Source organism: Alosa sapidissima, chromosome 22, assembly GCF_018492685.1.
Source record: "Alosa sapidissima isolate fAloSap1 chromosome 22, fAloSap1.pri, whole genome shotgun sequence".
Lineage (NCBI taxonomy): Eukaryota > Metazoa > Chordata > Actinopteri > Clupeiformes > Clupeidae > Alosa > Alosa sapidissima.
The window spans coordinates 16213200-16232784 of record NC_055978.1 but is presented as its reverse complement, the minus strand read 5'-3'; the positions used below and the strand labels follow the sequence as shown (position 1 = coordinate 16232784).

The 19585-nt window shown below is 43.4% G+C and overlaps 1 protein-coding gene across 2 annotated transcripts in view; it reads left to right on the top strand.

Moving 5' to 3' along the window:
* The window catches only part of lin7a (lin-7 homolog A (C. elegans)), a 38340-nt gene extending 19662 nt beyond the window's left edge, over positions 1–18678 (top strand). For both annotated transcript variants that reach the window (XM_042078077.1, XM_042078076.1), the window contains exons 3-6: positions 2584–2655; positions 8936–9145; positions 12512–12727; positions 18457–18678. In XM_042078077.1, the coding sequence (XP_041934011.1) occupies positions 2584–2655; positions 8936–9145; positions 12512–12727 (498 nt within the window). In that variant the 3' untranslated portion in view covers positions 18457–18678. The remainder of the gene's footprint in view (positions 1–2583; positions 2656–8935; positions 9146–12511; positions 12728–18456) is intronic.
* Positions 18679–19585: the final 907 nt, after the last annotated feature.

Genomic DNA, 19585 nt, shown 5'->3' with positions numbered 1-19585 from the left:
AATCAAAACATTTTGATTGGAACAAGGTGGCAAACGTGGTACAATCTACTTAACAATATGTGTATTACCAACATCCACAAACCAGATACTGCTCTAGGAAACTATACATTGTATAACCTTCTGCTTTTGTCAACAACTAGTAAAAGCTAGTTTTGTGCTTCAGGATCCCTGTATCTTCATTTGTTATGAAACTGAGATGATTAGGTGCGTTTTGCTGCTATAGCTCTGTTCAAAGATGATGGCATTATTGAAGTTCTTTTCGCTCTATGTCGGAACCATTGTTGTCATGGGAGATCAGGACAAGCTATATTGAGCGGGAAAATGCTAGGGCCTTAATAGGGTATAGACCTCTCCAGAATAAGTCCCGCCTCCTAACTTCCGTATCCATCCAACTTCCTGGCGTCGATTGTCTATGGGAAATAACATGGCGTTTTGAAAGATCGTACCTGTCAAACTCTGTAGGTGACAAAGTAGAAAAAGCTGCTGGGCAGATTGGCCTACACACTTCTGCCATCTAGTTTCCACTGGATTTTTTTATTTTTTATAGTCTATAGTATACTACTTAAACGGCACCTACAATCAAGCTTGAAGTAAAGGCAGAGACTGTTGATAAAGCGAGAGGGTAAATTCTGGCACGTTGTGACGTGGGGTTCGAAGCTGTCACGCCCATTTAGGAGTCTAGCGGGAGGTCCAGTGTCTATGTATTCCTATGGGAGAAATGAACATTTTCACGGAATATGACCAATCCCTTAGCCCTACATTAAGCGATGTAAGTTTTGAACCCATTTTCTAGAAGCCACATGTCTCCCTAACATTCCGACATTGAAATTGTATTTTCCAACGAAACAAATAAAGACAAAAATAGCTTTGTTCGTGATCTGTCACTGTCTCCTCAAAGCTCTGGTGCACAGCCACCTGTTCTCAGAGGCTCTAAACTTAGAGATGGTTGATAAACTAACCTAACATATTTTTTGCTATAACTAGTAGACTACCACAAAGTTGCTGAACATATGTTACTTCAGGTTTGTTTGCAACAATATATAAGTTTAACCAAAGTTCCAACGAACATTCCCATTCACTTTCCGTTTACTGTGCTAATGTTAGCTAGCTAGCTGGGTTAACGGGGCAAAATGAAATTATTCATTCCGTGTCCGAAAGAGTGTTTCATTGGCATCACACACAAACAATGTCTGTAAAATAGTATACAAAATTATATGTATATGTTATTATTGCTTATTCAGAGAAAAGTTTATGTTTTGACACGCCTATTTAGGAGTCCGGAACTAGTGCCATTTCGTTCCATTGGTGAATCGTCTTATGATTCATCTTAGTTAACTATAGAATCTTTGGTAAAGGTGATTTAGTGAGGTTATGTGGGACCTTCATATTGGATCTATTCATTCTGGTTTCATTTTAGTCTATGGGCTGAAGCATTGATTCACTGCCAACTCAATGGCCATAATTCTGAACACAGGGAGCGGTGATGGCTACACAATTACCAGTGACAGGGCCAAGGATAATAAATTCTCAGAGTGTTGTAGATAAACTGTATATCTGTGCGCCTCTGCTAGAGCCAAAATGGGGCAGCCATGGCCCACTGGTTAGCACTCCGGACTTGTAACCGGAGGGTTGCCGGTTCGAGCCCCGACCAGTGGGCCGCGGCTGAAGTGCCCTTGAGCAAGGCACCTAACCCCCCACTGCTCCCCGAGCGCCGCCGTTGTAGCAGGCAGCTCACTGCGCCGGGATTAGTGTGTGCTTCACCTCACTGTGTGTTCACTGTGTGCTTGTTTGTGTTTCACTAATTCACCGATTGGGTTAAATGCAGAGACCAAATTTCCCTCACAGGATCAAAAAAGTATACTTATATACTTATACTTAAAATGGTAGCTCTTTGACGTGAAAAGTAAACAAATATTACATGGAGGGCAACCAACTGGAGGTTGTCAGCACAGGGGCCTCTGTAATCACAGGTAGATGTGATTACAGAGGGTAGAATCACCGAGTCAAAGAGCAGGTAAACAAAGCTTCTGGGTGTGATTATATTTCATAAACAAAGTTTGGGAGAGGTCTTGCTCTGCTTTTTTCTCATACACTCTCTCTCTCATACACACACACACACACACACACACACACACACATGCGTGCGGGCACGCACACACAAAATCTGTCTTCTAGTGATGCATATTAATTTCTGGAGGGGACTACAAAGTAATGGCTCTTTAATGAGGAACATGTGGAACATTCTAAAACCCTTGCCAGAGAGTTATTCAGTCCATTTAGTTTAATAAACATTTTGTTTACCTGCTAGCCAGTGGTTCCAGGCTATTACTACAGACTCACAGAGTGCCTTACAGTCAGTTGCAGTCATTAAACACACAATATAAATTGACCACAGTGTGTGCAGTGTGTTAAAATGCACAGTACCTGCTCTCTAGACACAGTATCAACATGCTTAATTCAGAATAGAGCCATGAAATTCATCTGATCATTAACTGACCTCTTTCTTTTCGTCTCTCCCCTCTTTCTCTCTCTCCTTTTCCCTTTTTCTCTGATTCTCTCTCTCATTTGCCCTTTCTGTCACAGGTGTATCAGTATATGCATGAAACAATAACAGTGAATGGCTGTCCAGAATACCAAGCGCGAGCCACAGCAAAGGTAGGTTTGATGGAAACGTTGTAACGCCAGTCGGGCTTATTCTCATTCACGAGTGCTGTTCAGTGCTAGTGGAGATGCCTCATGACTGGCTTTCATGATGTTTCCTCGCAGTTCCACCAAGGGAAAGGCTACATGTTGGTGAACAAATGACCCGCTGAGCAGACCTGCATGCAAACAACACCCAGTCTCTAGTCCTGCTAGTGAGGGCTGCCTATAGCTCATTCCTATTTATATTTCATCTAAGGATGTTTGTGTGTGTGTGTGTGTGTGTGTGTGTGTGTGTGTGTGTGGAGCAGGGGGGGGGTACATATATGATAGTGAGCCAAGAAGAGGAAATATAGGGTTCCTGCATTTCAGAGCAAGAGCCAGAACAGAGGAGAGTGTTGAAAAGAGAGAGAGAGAGGCAAAGAGGAGAGAAAGATCGAGGGGGGAGAGGAAGAGAGGGGAAGAGAGAGGGAGGAATAAGTTGTGTTATAAGAGGGTGTGTGTGTGTGAGAGAGAGAGAGAGAGAGAGAGAGAGAGAGAGAGAGAATTGAAGGATACAGAAATTGTGGAGGAAGAACAGAACAGAAGTATGGAGTTAAAGGGGAAAGACATCAAGCGTTAACCATAGGAGGGGAGAAGAAAGGAGAGAAAATAACTGAAAAGGAAAAAAAGAGCAGAGATGGGAGAGGAGGAAGAGAGGCTGAGGAACAGCTTGAAGAATAACGAGGGAATGACAAAGACAAAGGTAAGAGTGACAGACTCCCAGAGAAATGAGAGAAAGGAGGAGAGCGGGGGGGTGGGTGGGTAGTGTCATAATGTGTAAGATGGCCTGCAACAGGAGGAGGAAGAGGCAAGAGGAAGGAAAGGGAAACGCCTCGAGGACACGGCCAAAAAGCCAGAGCTCAGTCACTGTCACAAACTAGACGGGGGGGGGGGGGGGGGGGGGGGTCAGAGAGGAAGAGAGAGAAAGAGAGGGAGATGCAGAGAGAAGTAGAGATAGGGAGGAGAGGAAGAGATAGAAGCAGGGAGAGGGGGGAGAATAAGTGGTGTGATATGAGGGTGTGAAGGTGTATACTGGCAGATGAACTCGGGAATTAAATTCCCCCCCCACCAAAGAACCACACACACACACACACCTGTCACCCCAGCAGGAACAGAGCACACACACACACACACACCTGTCACCCCAGCAGGAACAGAGCACACACACACCACTGCGGTGGCAGAGCAAGGACAGTGAGGTGATGAAGCACAACGTGAGCAGGCTTACACACACCGCCACACTCTGAGTGTGAGCAGACAGACAGACAGACAGACACACACACACACACACACACACACACACACACACACACACACACACCGGGCACACAGGGACACACACACACACTGCATGAACAGACAGAAGTCTGCCTGCTCCACGGGAATGTCTGGACGCCCCGCCAAACTAGCCTATTATAAAATCAGCACAGAATATTGGCCCTCATTATGTCTGTGTGTGAAAACATATATAAATATGGTACAGTGGTGTAAATATCAAGTCTGTAATGTTCTCCATAATACAAATAATTCTGATGTGAGCCAAACACTGTTTTTTCATTATGTACAGGCTGCTGTGTGTTGACATTTTGTATGGTGCTAGATGCCACAATGCTTTCCTGGGATTCAGAATGGTATTGTGAAGAGACTATTCATGCTTTAGTGCATTGTTTGGCAAGGGACATAGAGACACCTGATATAACTTGCTGATTTTCTCTCCATGTTTGGAAAGCACTAGGTAGGCAGATAAATGAATAGCCCTCTGTCTAGCTTGAAAAGGACAGAGCTCTTAAATGTTAAGTAGAGTCTAGTCCAAGCCTGTCATCGTCCGTCCCCACACTGTCGTCGTAAATGTCTCCTGGGATGCAAGTCTGATTCATCTGTCCATAATTAGAATCTTCATCATAACATACAATAGAATATCCATGTCCTTAGTTGCCATTTCACAGAGTGTTTCAATGGTAATCAGGTCTATTAATCATTTTCTTTATTAAAAAAAGAAATTGCATTCAATAATTAATATCAAAAATACTACTAGTGAAGTGAACATAGAGTATATCTATTTATAAGAGCTAAGAACTACTGCAGTTAAATGCTAGGCAAGGAATGCATTGCAGTGTTTTGGTTCAGATAAAACATCAGTGGAGCATGGATGTTAATTGCTTGTCAAATGATAATATCATACTTTGATATCGTAGGCTAACAGGGCTGGCATCATTAGAGAATTGGGCAAGCCTAGGTATCCGCATTACTGTGACTGCTCTGGGCGTTGCAAATCACCTCTCTGACTTTGTCCTTCACAAGAGACGCTCAGACACACTTTGAAATGGCTGGCCTGTCAACTTATGGTGCATATTAAACACCAGCCTCATAAGTCACGCTCACAATTAAGATGGAGTCTGGCGGATGGAGCCATTTCGGTCGATGCCGGCGAAATGAGTGAGCGGCTGTCCTTTTAAAAGCTCCGGATCGCTCCGGGGAGTCCGCTTCCTCTTGTACGCGGGCGCTCGTCAGGGGAAGAGCCCCCGACAGAGAGATGAGACCGCCGCATCGCTGATCGGAAATCTTAAGTGGCTGAGAGAGAGAGGGAGAGAGGCTGTGGATGTCCAATAGATAAAAATGGCTTTGAAACTTGGAGGCAGACACAGCCAATGCACCGAATTGATCTTTGTTTTATTTTGTTATATTGTGTTTCACAATGCCTGCTTTTGGTAAATGGATTTAGTATACACTAGAATGTTCTTCAGTTAGAACCAAGTGGCAGATTCTGTTATCTTTCACAGGCCTAGAGAACCTTGTTGCCAGAAATGGTTAAACCTTCCCCTTTTTGTGGAGCTCATACAAGACTTTTTAAGAGGGGATTAAGCTAAACAATTACTGCTGCTCTGTATTTACATCTTTCTAAGGCCTTAGCTGAAGTGGCTCACTGTACCATGGCAGTATTTGGGTGCATTCCCATTTGGCTCTTAAACAGTTCTGCGCCAGATCAGAGCTGGACGCTTTCCAAAGTCAGCCGCTATCTGGCCCGTATCACCAACCTGTGTTGTGTGCGTAGTGCACCCATGACCTTGGTGTTGCTGGCAGTATCCTCTGTCAACTAATCTATAAGAGAACAAAGACAGGATTACAGAAAGGGCCCCACACACACAGACACACACACACAGACACACACACACACACACACACACACACACACACATGCACACTTGTTTCCTAAGCACCCACCATGTCTGCCGCTGACAGGGACATTTTTTGAGCTTCTGCCAAAACGTTCTTCTGCATATTCTCTGACCCTTGTGTTTACCCCTCAGGTGTAGATAGTTAGCGTGCTAGCTAAACCTGGGGGCAAGTTCTGCGGCTGTCCACACGGTGCTGCCGTGATGTGTGAATTAGGTGTGCCTGAGGGGGGAGTTTTGGAGGGTAGAAATGGTTACCAGGCAGATCTAGGGCATACCCAATCACTTCTGATTAATTCAAGTCAATCATACACTGTGGGACCTCATTGAACTGCATTCACTGGTCTGAAAAGCACTTTATAAATGAGATTGATAGACAGACAGACAGACAGACAGACAGATACACAGACACACACACACACACACACACACACACACACACACACACACACACACACACACACACACACACACACACACACACACACACACACACACACACGCACACACATATTTATTGGCTGATCAAATGTTTGGTCAAGTTTGGATGGTCAAGATTGGTTGATTTTACAGTCAATCGATGAAGTGATTGGTTGACTGATCAAATGCTTGATTAATTGATTGAACGAATCACAGTTGATTGAACACGCACATCGCACATCACAGAAGACGAAGACTGCCTCCATCTCTCTGCTCCAGTTCTCTTGGTGCGCATGCTTGCTTTGCCAGAGGTATTACCCGGGAGACTGAGCTCTTTGGGAGTCCATTCATTTTAGTAGCACTCTAATTGAATCAATTCAGACTCTCATTCCTCCACAGCAGGTTTTGTAATTGCGTTCCTTCAGGAGAGTTGAGAGACTGCTTTTAGCATTGGCTCCTTTTACCAAGGCTAGCTCCATGGTTCTTGGTTCCGCTGGGTCAAATGAATATTAGGCCGGGTACAATATTGCACATGATTTATTATTATTCTTTACTTCTTATTTATGTAAAGTATGTTGAATTGCTCCTGCGTATGAAGTGTGCGATATTGCAAGATAAATAAACTTGCATTGTTTTACAGTATTAGATGGTTGTATTGTCTTTAAAGCCATAATGCAATGTATTGACACAACACACTTACAATAATGCAAGTATTTTTCATGTGTAAGATATAAATTATAAAAGATTGAAAGCATGCCATACAAACATTTTATCTGAATATGTGGATGTATGGAAGTGCAGTAACTGTAGCTTGTTCATATTTTAATCATATTTTAATCATATTTTAATCATATTGTTCATATTTTAAGTCACCATGTCTCTCTTCTCTTTGTGGCTAGATAGCATCTAAAGCATAAATAAGTTCACCTTGAATTGTTTAGACTGAAGTGCAGGGGGGTTGACTCAGAGTCATGAAATGATGGGGGTGAAAGACATACTGAATACCAGCCTAGTGTGTTGTTCACCTAATTAACACACGGAGGAAGTGTGAGACAAAGTTCACAGATAAGAGAACCGTGAGAATCCTGTGTTTCTCCCCCAGAAATGGTGCACGGTAGAGGAGTGCACGGTAGAGGAGTAACTTTAAAGTTCAAACTCAAAACTTGCGGGAAAAGCAAAAGCCAGAGCCTGAGAAAAAGTACCGGTACTGTTTCCGTACTCCTATTTTCCCCCCGAAACGAAAAGAGCTCAATAGAGGCGAAGCTGACTGACAACTGACAGGCACCAGTAGCAGCAACTGGGGATCAGTAGAGAGAACTGCCCTTGACTCTCTGTGAGTCTGAGACTGAAGCCTGATATTGATTTCCAACATGTGAGCTTCCAGGCTCACACAAATAGGTTCTCTCTCTCTCTCTCTCTCTCTCTCTCTCTCTCTCTCTCTCTCTCTCTCTCTCTCTCTCTCTCTCTCTCTCTCTCTCTCTCTCTCATACACACACAAACAACAAAACAGAGCATGTTTTTTGAATGCTACCTGGAACAGTAATTTGCTCTTTGCTGAAGTCATTCATTAGACATTCTGAACCACAAGGTTACATCCTGACATACTCTGTAGGATCAAACTGTCCAGTGTCCATTATACCCTACCTACAGCCATGACAGAGAGCCTATGTTCCGAGCCCCTCTTTAGAACCAATACCTTCACTCCAAAGAACATATGCTCAGAACCACTCTTTAGAACCCATGCCTTCAGATGCTCCTAAGAGCATAATATATTCCAACCCAACCATTCCGAGCAACTCCAAAGAGCATATGTTCTGAGGTATAGCCACTCTTTAGATCTAATGTCTTGATCTGCTCCACGGAACTATTGTTCCTATCGAGCCGAGCCGTGTTGAGCCTTGGTGGATCCCGGTGGCAAACCGGTGTAGGGGACAGGGAACACTTATTCAAGTGCTTACACAGCCAGAAAATCCCCTAGCTGGGCACATTCATCACGTCCACTGCCACAGCCTCCCCTCTCACCCACACAGTAATTTCAGATAGGGCAGGGAAATATACTACACGCACCCTGGATACCTGGAGTCCTTTTTTTAAGTACTTAACCAATATATTTTTTGATTGTGTTCTTGTACTTCTCTTTTAAAATCAGATGTACAATTTTGCAGTCTGTTGCAAGTCCTGAGGCATCCAAGATGAATCCTTAGTGAACGCAAGAGTAAACTAGTGGAACTAGCTGATCCACTCCAAAATTTAATGAGTTCCTCCGTGGGTATTGCTAACCCTTTCCACAAAGTTTCATGAATATCGGGCCATTTGTGTTTTTTATTTATTCATTTTTTGCAATTCTGCTTACAAAAACAAAATAACCTCCTTGGTGGCAATAATAAACACAGCATCCTGACATAAATGGGATATAAACATAAACAATGGAGTTTATAGCTCTCTCTGTGTTCTGTAATGCTTGAGGTAGATGTGTAAAGATCATGAGGGAAAGGCACCAGTTTGCCCTCTAAACTGTGTGTGTAAACAAGTGATTTTGATCTTGTCTCAAAAGAACCGAACTGAACACAGAACATCTGCTCTCTCTCTCTCTCTCTCTCTCTCTCTCTCTCTCTCTCTCTCTCTCTCTCTCTCTCTCTCTCTCTGTGTGTGTCTTGCAGGCGACAGTGGCAGCCTTTGCAGCGAGTGAAGGCCACTCCCACCCTCGGGTGGTGGAGCTGCCAAAGACCGAGGAGGGTCTGGGCTTCAACGTAATGGGAGGCAAAGAGCAGAACTCACCCATCTATATCTCCCGCATCATCCCCGGGGGTGTTGCCGAGCGACACGGGGGACTGAAGAGAGGGGACCAGCTGCTGTCTGTCAACGGAGTGGTAAGGCCATTTCACTTGGGGAGGCACTTCAGTAGGAACTATATTGTTATTCTCGACATCACGGTATGTCAAGAGTCATTTCCTTTCGCCATAAAACACAGTCTATGGGCAGCACTCGGTGAAAACAAAACTGCACGGTTGTATTTGTTCATTGAAAATGTAATAGAACTATTGTAATGAGTTTGATAGAAAAGTGTTAAAGCAGTACAGTTACGTGGACAACAGCTGTATTGAGTGAGTGCCCCCTACAAACTTCCAGCTTGCTCATAGAAAAAAAAGGACCCAACTGAATGGCCAAATACTCACTCAATACTCATTTTTTAATTCACTTCAGTTGTCCATACGTTTGTTTTCACCGAGTTGTCCCAAACCGGAAATGGCCACGATATCGAGATAATGAACTTGTGTAATGATTTGTGTAGAATAGACTGCATATTCTATTGCAATGCCCCCCCATCCCCTCTCTCTGTGTGTCTGTAAGAAATAAAGCTTCACATTAAATCATCTAAGCAATGAGATACCGTCCTTCCATCAATCCATAAACCTGTGAATACAGACTCAGATGAATGTTTCAGTTTGTTGGAAGCCTTCTCAATTTTTGGATTTTTCAAATGTAATTCATTCATCAAGTCAAAGTCTGCTTTATTGTCAATTTCTTCACATGTCAAGACACGGTGGAGACAAGACATATTTTACCAATTAGGTCCACAGACAAACATAACACTCAAGTAAACAATATAAAAAGTAAATAATAAGGCACATACAATGAAGAAATAAGAGCAGCAACATTTGGGTTGAAATTGTGCAATTGTGCATACAGTGGACAGTCAATATAATAGTGCAAAAGTCAGGCCAATAAATGGCTAAAGTAGTTCTGTTTGACAGAATAATAATAAGTATGCAAGTGGCGTAGTGGTGCAAGTTATGTAAGAGCAGCAGAAGTGTGTTCAGAAGTGTTTTCAGGACAACAGGACAACAACAAGTTGCAAAGTGTACAAGTGGAGTAGTGCAAGTGGAGTAGTGCAAGGCAGCCATTGTGGGTCCAAAGTCCAGGATGTTATGTAGCTGAGGGTGGAGGGGGGAGAGAGTTCAGCATCCTAACAGCCTGGTGTATGAAGCTGTTGGTGAGTCTGGTGGTGCGGGAGCACAGGCTTCTGTACCTCTTCCCAGAGGGCAGTAGATCAAACAAATTGTGAGTCACAATTGTGGTCGCCTTGCGGGTGAGGTGGGAGGTGTAAATGTCCTTCAGGGAGGGGAGTGAAGCACCAATGATCCTTCCAGCTGTGTTAACTATGCGCTGCAGGGCTTTCCTGTTGTATTCAGTGCAGCTTCCGCCCCACACAGCGATACAGCTGGAGAGGATGCTCTCAATGGTGCCTCTGTAAAATGTGGTCATGATGGCTGGTGGAGCATTTGCTCGCCTGAGATTCCGCAGGAACTACAGGCAGCGCTGAGCTTTCTTCGGCAGTGATGCAGTGTTGGTGGTCCAGGAGAGGTCTTCACTGATGTGCACCCCCAGGAATTTGGTGCTGCTCACTCTCTCCACCACAGCACCGTCGATGGTCAGTGGCAGGTGTTGGGTGTGACCTCTCTGGAAGTCAACAACAATCTCCTTTGTCTTGCTGACGTTCAGCAAAAGGTTGTTGTCCCTGCACCACGTGGTCAGAAGGTCGACCTCCAACCTGTATTGAGTCTCGTCGCCCTTGGTGATGAGACCCACCAGAGTTGTGTCATCAGCAAATTTCACTATGTGGTTGTTGCTGTAGGTTGCAGTGCAGTCATGCGTCAGCAGGGTGAAGAGCAGCGGACTGAGCACGCAGCCTTGGGGGGCCCCCGTGCTCAGTGTGATGCTGCTTGAGATGTTGTTGCCAACACATACTACTTGAGGCCTCTGACAGAGGAAGTCCAGTAGCCAGTTGCAGAGGTAGGTACTGAGTCCCAGTTTGTCAAGTTTGCAGATGAGTTGTTGTGGTATTATGGTGTTGAATGCAGAACTGAAGTCTATAAACAGCAATCTCACATATGAGTCTCTTTTTTCCAGGTGGGTTAGGGCTGGGTGGAGGGCAGAGCAGATTGCATCCTCTGTGGACCGTTTGGCTCGGTATGGAAACTGGAAGGGGTCCAGGGTGGGGGGGAGAACGGATTTGATGTCAGTTAATCAAGCTGTTAACTGTTCATCAAGCTGACAGCCATCTACTGTAGCTGTGTGGAAGCTCCATCCCACTGGATCAACAGATTTACAATCAATACGCCCAGATAAGTAGACAAAGAAGCAATCAGTTAAAGAAGCTAATTAGTGTTTCTACACGTAGAGACTTGCCATCCAGCAGATTGGAGTTCACTTATCATGTCATGCAACTGCATTGTGTAATTGCTAGAAGCCCTAAAAATACCGGCGATCATCAAATCCGCAAAAAAAAGTGAATGGCCCTGTTGTGAAGGGCGCGAGACTTTTTTAATGAATGTGTCACCCGTTCTAATTAGCTAGGATGGCTCGGCACAGGTTGCAAAAAAACAATCTGTTAATAATGGTTGTCATGACGATGCGACTTGTGGGTTAAAACAGGAACAGGTTCTCTGCTGGCAGACTGGAAGGTGTGGCAGAACTTCAAAATTATGTCACACCGATAAATTTATTCCATTTTTTCTGTGAAAAGAAGTCAAAGTGAGAAAGAGACATAGATTGTATCTAAAGTAGCTGCATAATGTCTGCTGCTCTGAGCTGAAATTGGCTGCTTATGTTTATGTCATAAGATTATGACATTTTCTTAATTGTGAGAGTCCAGAGACATCTCTATCCCTCCATCTTCTGTCTTTGTTCTGGTGTTGGCATATGTTTTCCTCATTTGCTCAAGACTGGTAATTTCACTGCGTGTTTTGAGATTTTCTTACCAACTCTGTAATTACACAGCCTTTTTTCCTATAGACGGCTTCATGAAGGATTAGTGTGATTTCACTTGCGTTTCGAATGAAAAATATATAAAAGTGTTTCATTATTTCAGTCAAAGGGAGACGTGCTAATGAAATCAAACATGAAGAATACATTAGCAAGTCTGTCTCGTCAGGCTTGAAAAAGCATGCAGAGAGACATTGAGAGACACTGAGATAATTGTCTAACATTTTTTCAAGAGTACAGACAAATTTGTGGAAGTTGTGATGGAGAAAGAGAATGGAGTTTGAAGTTGAAGTAAGGGGAGTCAGAAAGAAGCCAGGCTGGTCTACTGTATATCTATCTATCTATCTATCTATCTATCTATCTATCTATCTGTCTATCTAGTTATCTATCTATCTTTCTATCTATCCATCCATCCATCCCACCATTCTTGTACCAGTCTACTCATCCAGCTCCACATTTGTTTCCACTAGAGTGTGGAGGGTGAGCACCACGAGAAGGCGGTGGAGCTGCTGAAGGCGGCCAAGGACAGCGTGAAGCTGGTGGTGCGCTACACGCCCAAGGTGCTGGAGGAGATGGAGGCGCGCTTCGAGAAGCTGCGCACCGCCCGTCGGCGGCAGCAGCAGCAGATGCTCATCCAGCAGCAGCAGCAGCAGAATCTCTCCGCCCAACAGAACCACATGTCGTAGGTGAGGCTTATCATTGCTTTAAGGGTCACCCCCCCAACCGCCGGGGGGGGGGGATCGGAATGGTGGAAGGGCTGACGCAACCGACGCAAGCAGCTCCAGGAGAGAAGCATGATGTGTGGGCTTCAGGTCACACACACAGACACACACACACACACACACACACATCAGATGTGGCATGAGATGACCATCATCATGGTTGGAATCTGATCTGTGCGCTCCTAACGCTGCTGTCATACTCCCTGGGCATCATAACACTCATTGTGTGTGGGTAAAGGTGTCCCCTTTGTGCCTGAACCGTCTGTCCACCGTCTGTGTGTGGAAAGGGGGTCATGCATGACTGGACCGTCCTCTCACTGGCAACCTGTTACCTGTCACCAACTCTGCAGAAGAATGTGGGATGTCCTCATAAACCTTTGCTTATCCTATGTTATGCTTTACATGATGTGTGTGTGTGTGGGCTTTATTTGGCTTTATTTGCTTGTGTAGTACACCCACAGAGACTCAACAGTTCATCTGTTAAGATTCAAGTGTTTCTTGGTGTTTTATGCCCCCAACATTGTCTTCAAGGCAGCGCTGCCTGGAAGGCACTAGGGTTAGGCATGGGTTAAGGTTAGGGTTGGGGTTAGGTTTAGGATTAGGTGCCTTTAAGTCAGCGGTGGCAGTGCTGGCTGGAAGACGACGTTGGGGGCATAAAACACCATAGAGCAATTCCAGTTTAGGATGTAAAACAAATACTGAACATTGCCTTAACCAAAGCCAACCCCTTAACCCACCCCCCTTAGCCCACCTCAACCCCTTCACCTTTACCTTAACCATAACTTGTACTGTAGTTACAGTAACAGTGTCAATAGAGAGTTTGTTGATAATCTGAGAATCTGTTCATAGTCTGTGAGTGTTTTTTTTTTTATTTGCTGACAAGGATCCTGTGTCCAAAAAGCTTCAAACATCATTGTTAAAGTAACACAGAGACACCGTTCTGCCTGTTATAAGTCTGTGAATCATTTAAATGAGTTTGAAGCCATTATTTAAAGGTAAAAGAAGTACTTTGTTGCTTAAATGATACACCACATGTCTGTTTGATACAATGATTAGATTACTAGTGAAGCCTTCGGAAGTTTTTCAGTATTCATCATAAACCTTTATTCAGCCTGGTATGGTTCTAGCATCATATTACAGCACATTACATTGTCTAGACACTCTGTTCTTGCGATGGCTATTATATCAGTTATTCATGCTCTCTATAATGCAGAGCGTGGTCGTTTGGTCTGTTGCTGAGATATGGGTTTCTATTCTGTTGGGAGTTCTGTTCTGTTTTTTTTACTTTCTTGACTGACCCATTAGTGTAGAGTCACTAATACACTTGTGAGGGTGGTGAGTTATTTATTTGGAAAAATGGTGCTGCTTTAAGTCTGATGTGAGGGTAGGAAAGCTTCAGAGCATTTTAATTCATTGCATCCTCACACAGAAACATTAAAGTTAATTAAAATCATACCGCATGACAGATCTCCTTCATTAAATCACTTCAATTTATACTTCTGAGACAATTTCAAGAAATTGTTGTCACAAAATGATGACGCTGCCTAGATACTCCAAATAGCTAGCTCACTTTGATAAATGTAGTTATTTGAAGGGGGAAGAAATCCTGACTAATGCATTTGGCAGTTGGGCTACCCCTGTTTTCTTTTTCAAGTGCCATGAGTTGGCCATGACTGAATTATGAATTATTATAAGTGCCATGACTTGAATTATGAACCATTGAGAGGAATGCTAAAGTTGTTTACTGTAAGTAAGTAAGCGTTTATTTATATAGCACATTTTCAAGCACAATGTGCAACCCAAAGGACTTTATGCACAGACATTTTAATTTAAAAAGACAAAAGAAACAAACAAATAACAACTTAAGTTGTTTACTGACAATGGTGTGTCTAAGTGTGTATTTCATATGAACACCAGAAACAGATCATGAATACTCAGACAGGAAAAATAATCAGATATATAGTACTTCAACTCAAGATACGTGTCGTCCATTATCCCTTACTTATTCCACTGCTTGGTTGAATTTCCCATTGTCCTACAGTACCTAATTTAGAACGACCATTAACCATATGTTATTTGCACATGGCCATATCACACTTGTATATTAATTCGCTGAACTCGTTGTGAAGTTTAAATGAACCGTCACGTTGCATCCGAGCTGTAAAATGCAGACGTTGCAAACATTAGGCCTTTTCACACAGAGATCACGCTAAATTTGCGGGAAGACGGGACGTCTTTTTGCCGTCTTTTTGTGTCTGAAAGCGAGGCGAAAATTTGCCAGCCTGCTGATCTGTTCACATGATGCGGCATTTTGGGGAGCCAGGAGGCAGGATCAGCTATAGTAAATTAAATTGTGACGTGCAACAGGGGGCGTGTAGAGTGATAGTCGTAGGCCATAAGTACGTGGGCTTTTAGATAGGCCTACAGCAGGTGTGTGATTTCAAAAACCATGGCGGGAGAACCGACTGCGCTTTGGTTAGCTTGCATTTGCTTTGCTGTTGCTGTTAGAATGTTAAATTCTTGCGATAGATGTCTTCAGACAATAAAACGTAATTTGGAAGGGAAATTGAAGAGAAGAGTTGCCCCTTGCCTTGGCCGTACAATGTACTGTGCGTACAATTTATTCATGAAATCGTTCAATATTACAACAATACAAATAGCTTGTGTATTGTCTTAATTGAAACATGCTTCGCGCACAAATCATAGCCTAGGGCAAAGAGAATGGACATCTCAACAAACAAAGTTTGGGACAACCAAACAGCAGTGTAGCCAAAGCAAATCCTAATTGTTAGGTTACCATAGCTGTCTTTTCTCTGGGCCTATCGGAAATTGCGACATAAGCACATTGGTTTCTTTTTTCTTTTCTTTCTTGTTCGCGTGTTGGGTAGTGAAGCGATAATGCATTTAAAGCTGTAATGTGAGCCAGAGCCGATATGGCCGGAACTGCTGCTCTGTAAAGGTATTTCTGTCCCACCCAAATTTGCTCAACTACTTGCGAAGTAGCCTATTCATCACAGACATCACATGTATCACACGAAAGAGCTTTTTCTCAGCCTTTAAACGATGTTAGTGGTTAGTTGTTGTGGTAAACGGTTCGCGAGAAAGGTAACTTTTAATTTAATCCTATTTTTTTGCGCCCGTCTCCCTACCCATTCATCTTGGTGGAATACTTCGCGAACTTTCCCTAGATGCCTAGATAAGCATTAGCCTACAATCAGAGGATATACATATAGGGCAGACAGACGCTCATGAGTTCATGCTTTGTTTTATCGCTGGATTTTAAGATGGCCTATTATGGCAACTGATTGCATTCCAAGCTACAGTCAACTCTAGCAGGCATTGAATGACTGGAGACTTTGTGAATTTATACATTGACATATTGTGCTGTCTCTGAGATTGCTGCTTTTGATCAGTTAGATTTATTTGCAATCTCCTGTGGTGGGCTGGACATAGCATTGAAATGCCCGCCCAGATTCCCCTTTCCGCCTTGACCCATTCACACTGGTGGCGGAACGAAAAAACTCGGCAAAATGTCTAGGGGTCTTGGTAGTAAATTTGGCGAGACACTTTGTCCCGCTGTTCCGCATCAGTCTATGTGAAAGGGACAGTCGTTCCGCGATTCTGGTACATAAAATCGCGGCGATTTTGCCAGTGTGAAAGGGCCTATTGTAGGATATGACAGAGGTGGCTTTTATCTAGATGGATGACAGCAGGCTAAGTAAAATAGCGATGTTTCAAAGCTAAAGTTCATCAGAATCTTGGGATACGCCCGCTTGACAACGAGAGAGATAGAACTAACGACTGGCCTTTGCTCGTATAGGAATAAGCGGGATAATGGACTCCACGGTGGTCTGTTCACAGAAGTTAATGCACTTACGAGGTTTAAACGGCCGCTTCGCGTCGGGGCCGTTTTACAACGGTATCTATACATTATCCCGCTTATTACACGGTTACTTGCCAAAACGAAACAATAAACTCCCCACGATGTGACTCTTTAGCCTACATAGCCTAGGCTATAGCCTATTTGTTATCTTTTCATCGTGGCTTTTGGTGAGAAACAAATAGTTCGACAACAGCACACGCTGAACTTGAATCAAACATTCTTTAGAACACAGCTGATCAACCGTCCGCTTTCACTTTTGAATGAAGTTCCAGTCCTTGCGTAGTGATATGAAAGACGTGAAATAGAAGCACAAAGCCCATTTTCTTCCGCTTTGCGTCGGGGCCGTTTTACAACCTCGACCGTGCATTAACTTCTGTGAACAGACCACCGTGTCGTCCATTATCCCTTACTTAGCAGACCGCCGAACGTTGGAAAGGCCCATTCAAGTGAATGGAGCATTCTTCAGCATTATGAAGAGCTGTGTAATAATACATAATAATCTGATAATGTTGAATTATACCTGTCTAAACGTCACATGAACCAGAACAGTAGTGGCTTCTTTAATAGTGCCAGCGCAGTCACTAATCATTTAAAGGTGCTTGTCAACATTACACAGTACATTTGAACATTTGCCCACGCTGTAGAGAAATTGATCAATCTGATGCCTCATTCCACAGTGTTGTAATTGCAAAGCCATTGAGAAAAATGTAATGAACCGCACTGAGTGGGCCTACTGAACCCAAGCACGGTTCCGCTTGCTAATGGTACACATATCACACCGTGCTCCACTGCCTGTGAAATCTACGCTCAAGGAAAAACAACAAGTACAGAACCAGAGGGGTTCTTTTCAAGTATATTTCTACCGAGAGAGAGAGAGAGAGAGAGAGAGAGAGAGAAAGAAACCACATCATCCCCCACAAATGAGGTTACACTTCCCAATCCTCTCAGTGACTTTAAAAGCAGAACTGTAATAAATATAGTCTCTGGCACACAGGATCTCGTACGCGGCAGAGTACATCACTCTGTTATTATCAGCTTGGCACAGTCGCCGGGGCATCTCTTCTCCCGACTCAAGGCTAAGCCGGCAGACCGCGCTGTCAGGGTGAGAAACAGGCTTGTGTACAGGGAAGAGGAGGAGGGGGGGGGGGCATTCAGGGGGGATCTGGTATCGCCGCTGCCACGTTTCGTACCGTGTGTGCCGGCGACTACGTTCCATTTCCCGGGGGGTTGGGCAGGAGACACACTTGACTTGTGCCAGAGCGAATGCCACCGGATCAGGTGAAATCTAGGCACAGGCATGAGTGGCGCTGGATCGGGTGAAATCTGGGCACTCACACACACACACACACATAGGCCAGGCATCTGTGAAGGAGATTTGGGCACAGTGTCTCTCCTAACGTAGCGGCAGTTAGGGGATTTGGAGGTATCAAGTGTGTGGAAATGATCAATGTTATCAATGTGTGGAAATGAGACTGTATGGCCCCTACAAATTTCACTGCAGGAATCAAAATAAAACTCCTGAGGAGTTACTAGAAGAACAAGGACAGGAACAGTCACAGTAATACCCATTTAGCTCAACTGGAAGAACAAGGTGCAAAAAATATCAAGGTTATGAGTTTGTTTCCCAGAGGACATACTGATAAAGTATATCTCAGTATGTATCAGCACAATACAAAAAAAGCCTTTGGCTAAGGCAGAAGAGTAAATGTTAATGGGTTTTTTTGCAAGCCAAAAGGCTTTTGCAGTTAGAGGCAGTGTTAGCATATGTCAAGCGTTGCTCTCAGATTTTGTTCTACACATCTTTTGACAGGTTGTTCCAGAAGAAGAAGTAGAGTTAAAACCTACGGCAACGGCATCTTCAAGGGCCCAGTCACCTGACCATCAGGGGGGACACAAACCCAACTCAACCCAATGGACTGAACAGTGCTTTTTGGCCAATGAAGACTTTTGCCCTCATCTCAGTATACCCTACCGACAGATATTCTTGAAGTGAAAAAATAAATAAATCTGTGGCTTGTGTCCTCCAATGTTATACACTGGTGCTTCGAGAAATGTCTGGAGCGACGTAATAAGCAAGATAGCACTATATGGGTCTGTTTTAGAATTGTGCTCTTGAGTTGCCCTCTGATAGTTCTGAGTTGTTCTAGCCCATTTAAGAGAAGGTTTTGTCTCGTAGTTTGTGATAATTGTATTTATTTGTCCTCTATCTCTTGGTTTTTTGACCCAATGTGTTGACTCGGTTGATTTCCTTCTCCTTTGTATTTTTTGCCACAGCTTTATACGGTGACATTTTTAACAATTCTTCTACTGGTGCTTGTTGTCTGTGTGAAAGAGCATTGCTTTTATTATTTGTGTCAAACGTGTCTTAATTTGGGTAAGTGTGAGCTCTTTTTTACCTTCTATACTGTAGCAAGAAATATTTTGTATGAGAAAAAAAAACAAAACTCTCGTAGATTTAGCAATAACACACCTCAGTTTATTTGACACATTCTTCTGGAGGTTAACAGTTATGGGGGAAAGTCATGCTAAATGATGGCAGAGCTAAATTACACTGAATCTTATGCACTGTGTGACATAAGCTTGTTGCAACCGGAAAAAGAGGTCATTTGCACATCTCAGTCTATCACAGTGCCATTGATAGAGATTACTGCATCATGGATTGTGTAATTGATTAGGCAACTTGGAGGACAAATAGTAAATAATGTTAGCTATCAGTGATAATATGGATGTCATTGCTGCAATTTTGTGAATGTGACGTATATTTCCATCTGGAAAAAGTCATACGGTATGGGTATTTTAAATGAAAAATTCTACTATTTAATAGTTTATGTGACTAAATAAGGACAAATGGAATGTTAGAAAATGATATATCTGAAGAGAAGGTAAATTTAAGGTAAAATTTATTGTTATTTTTGAATATTTCTATTTTATAGTTTATT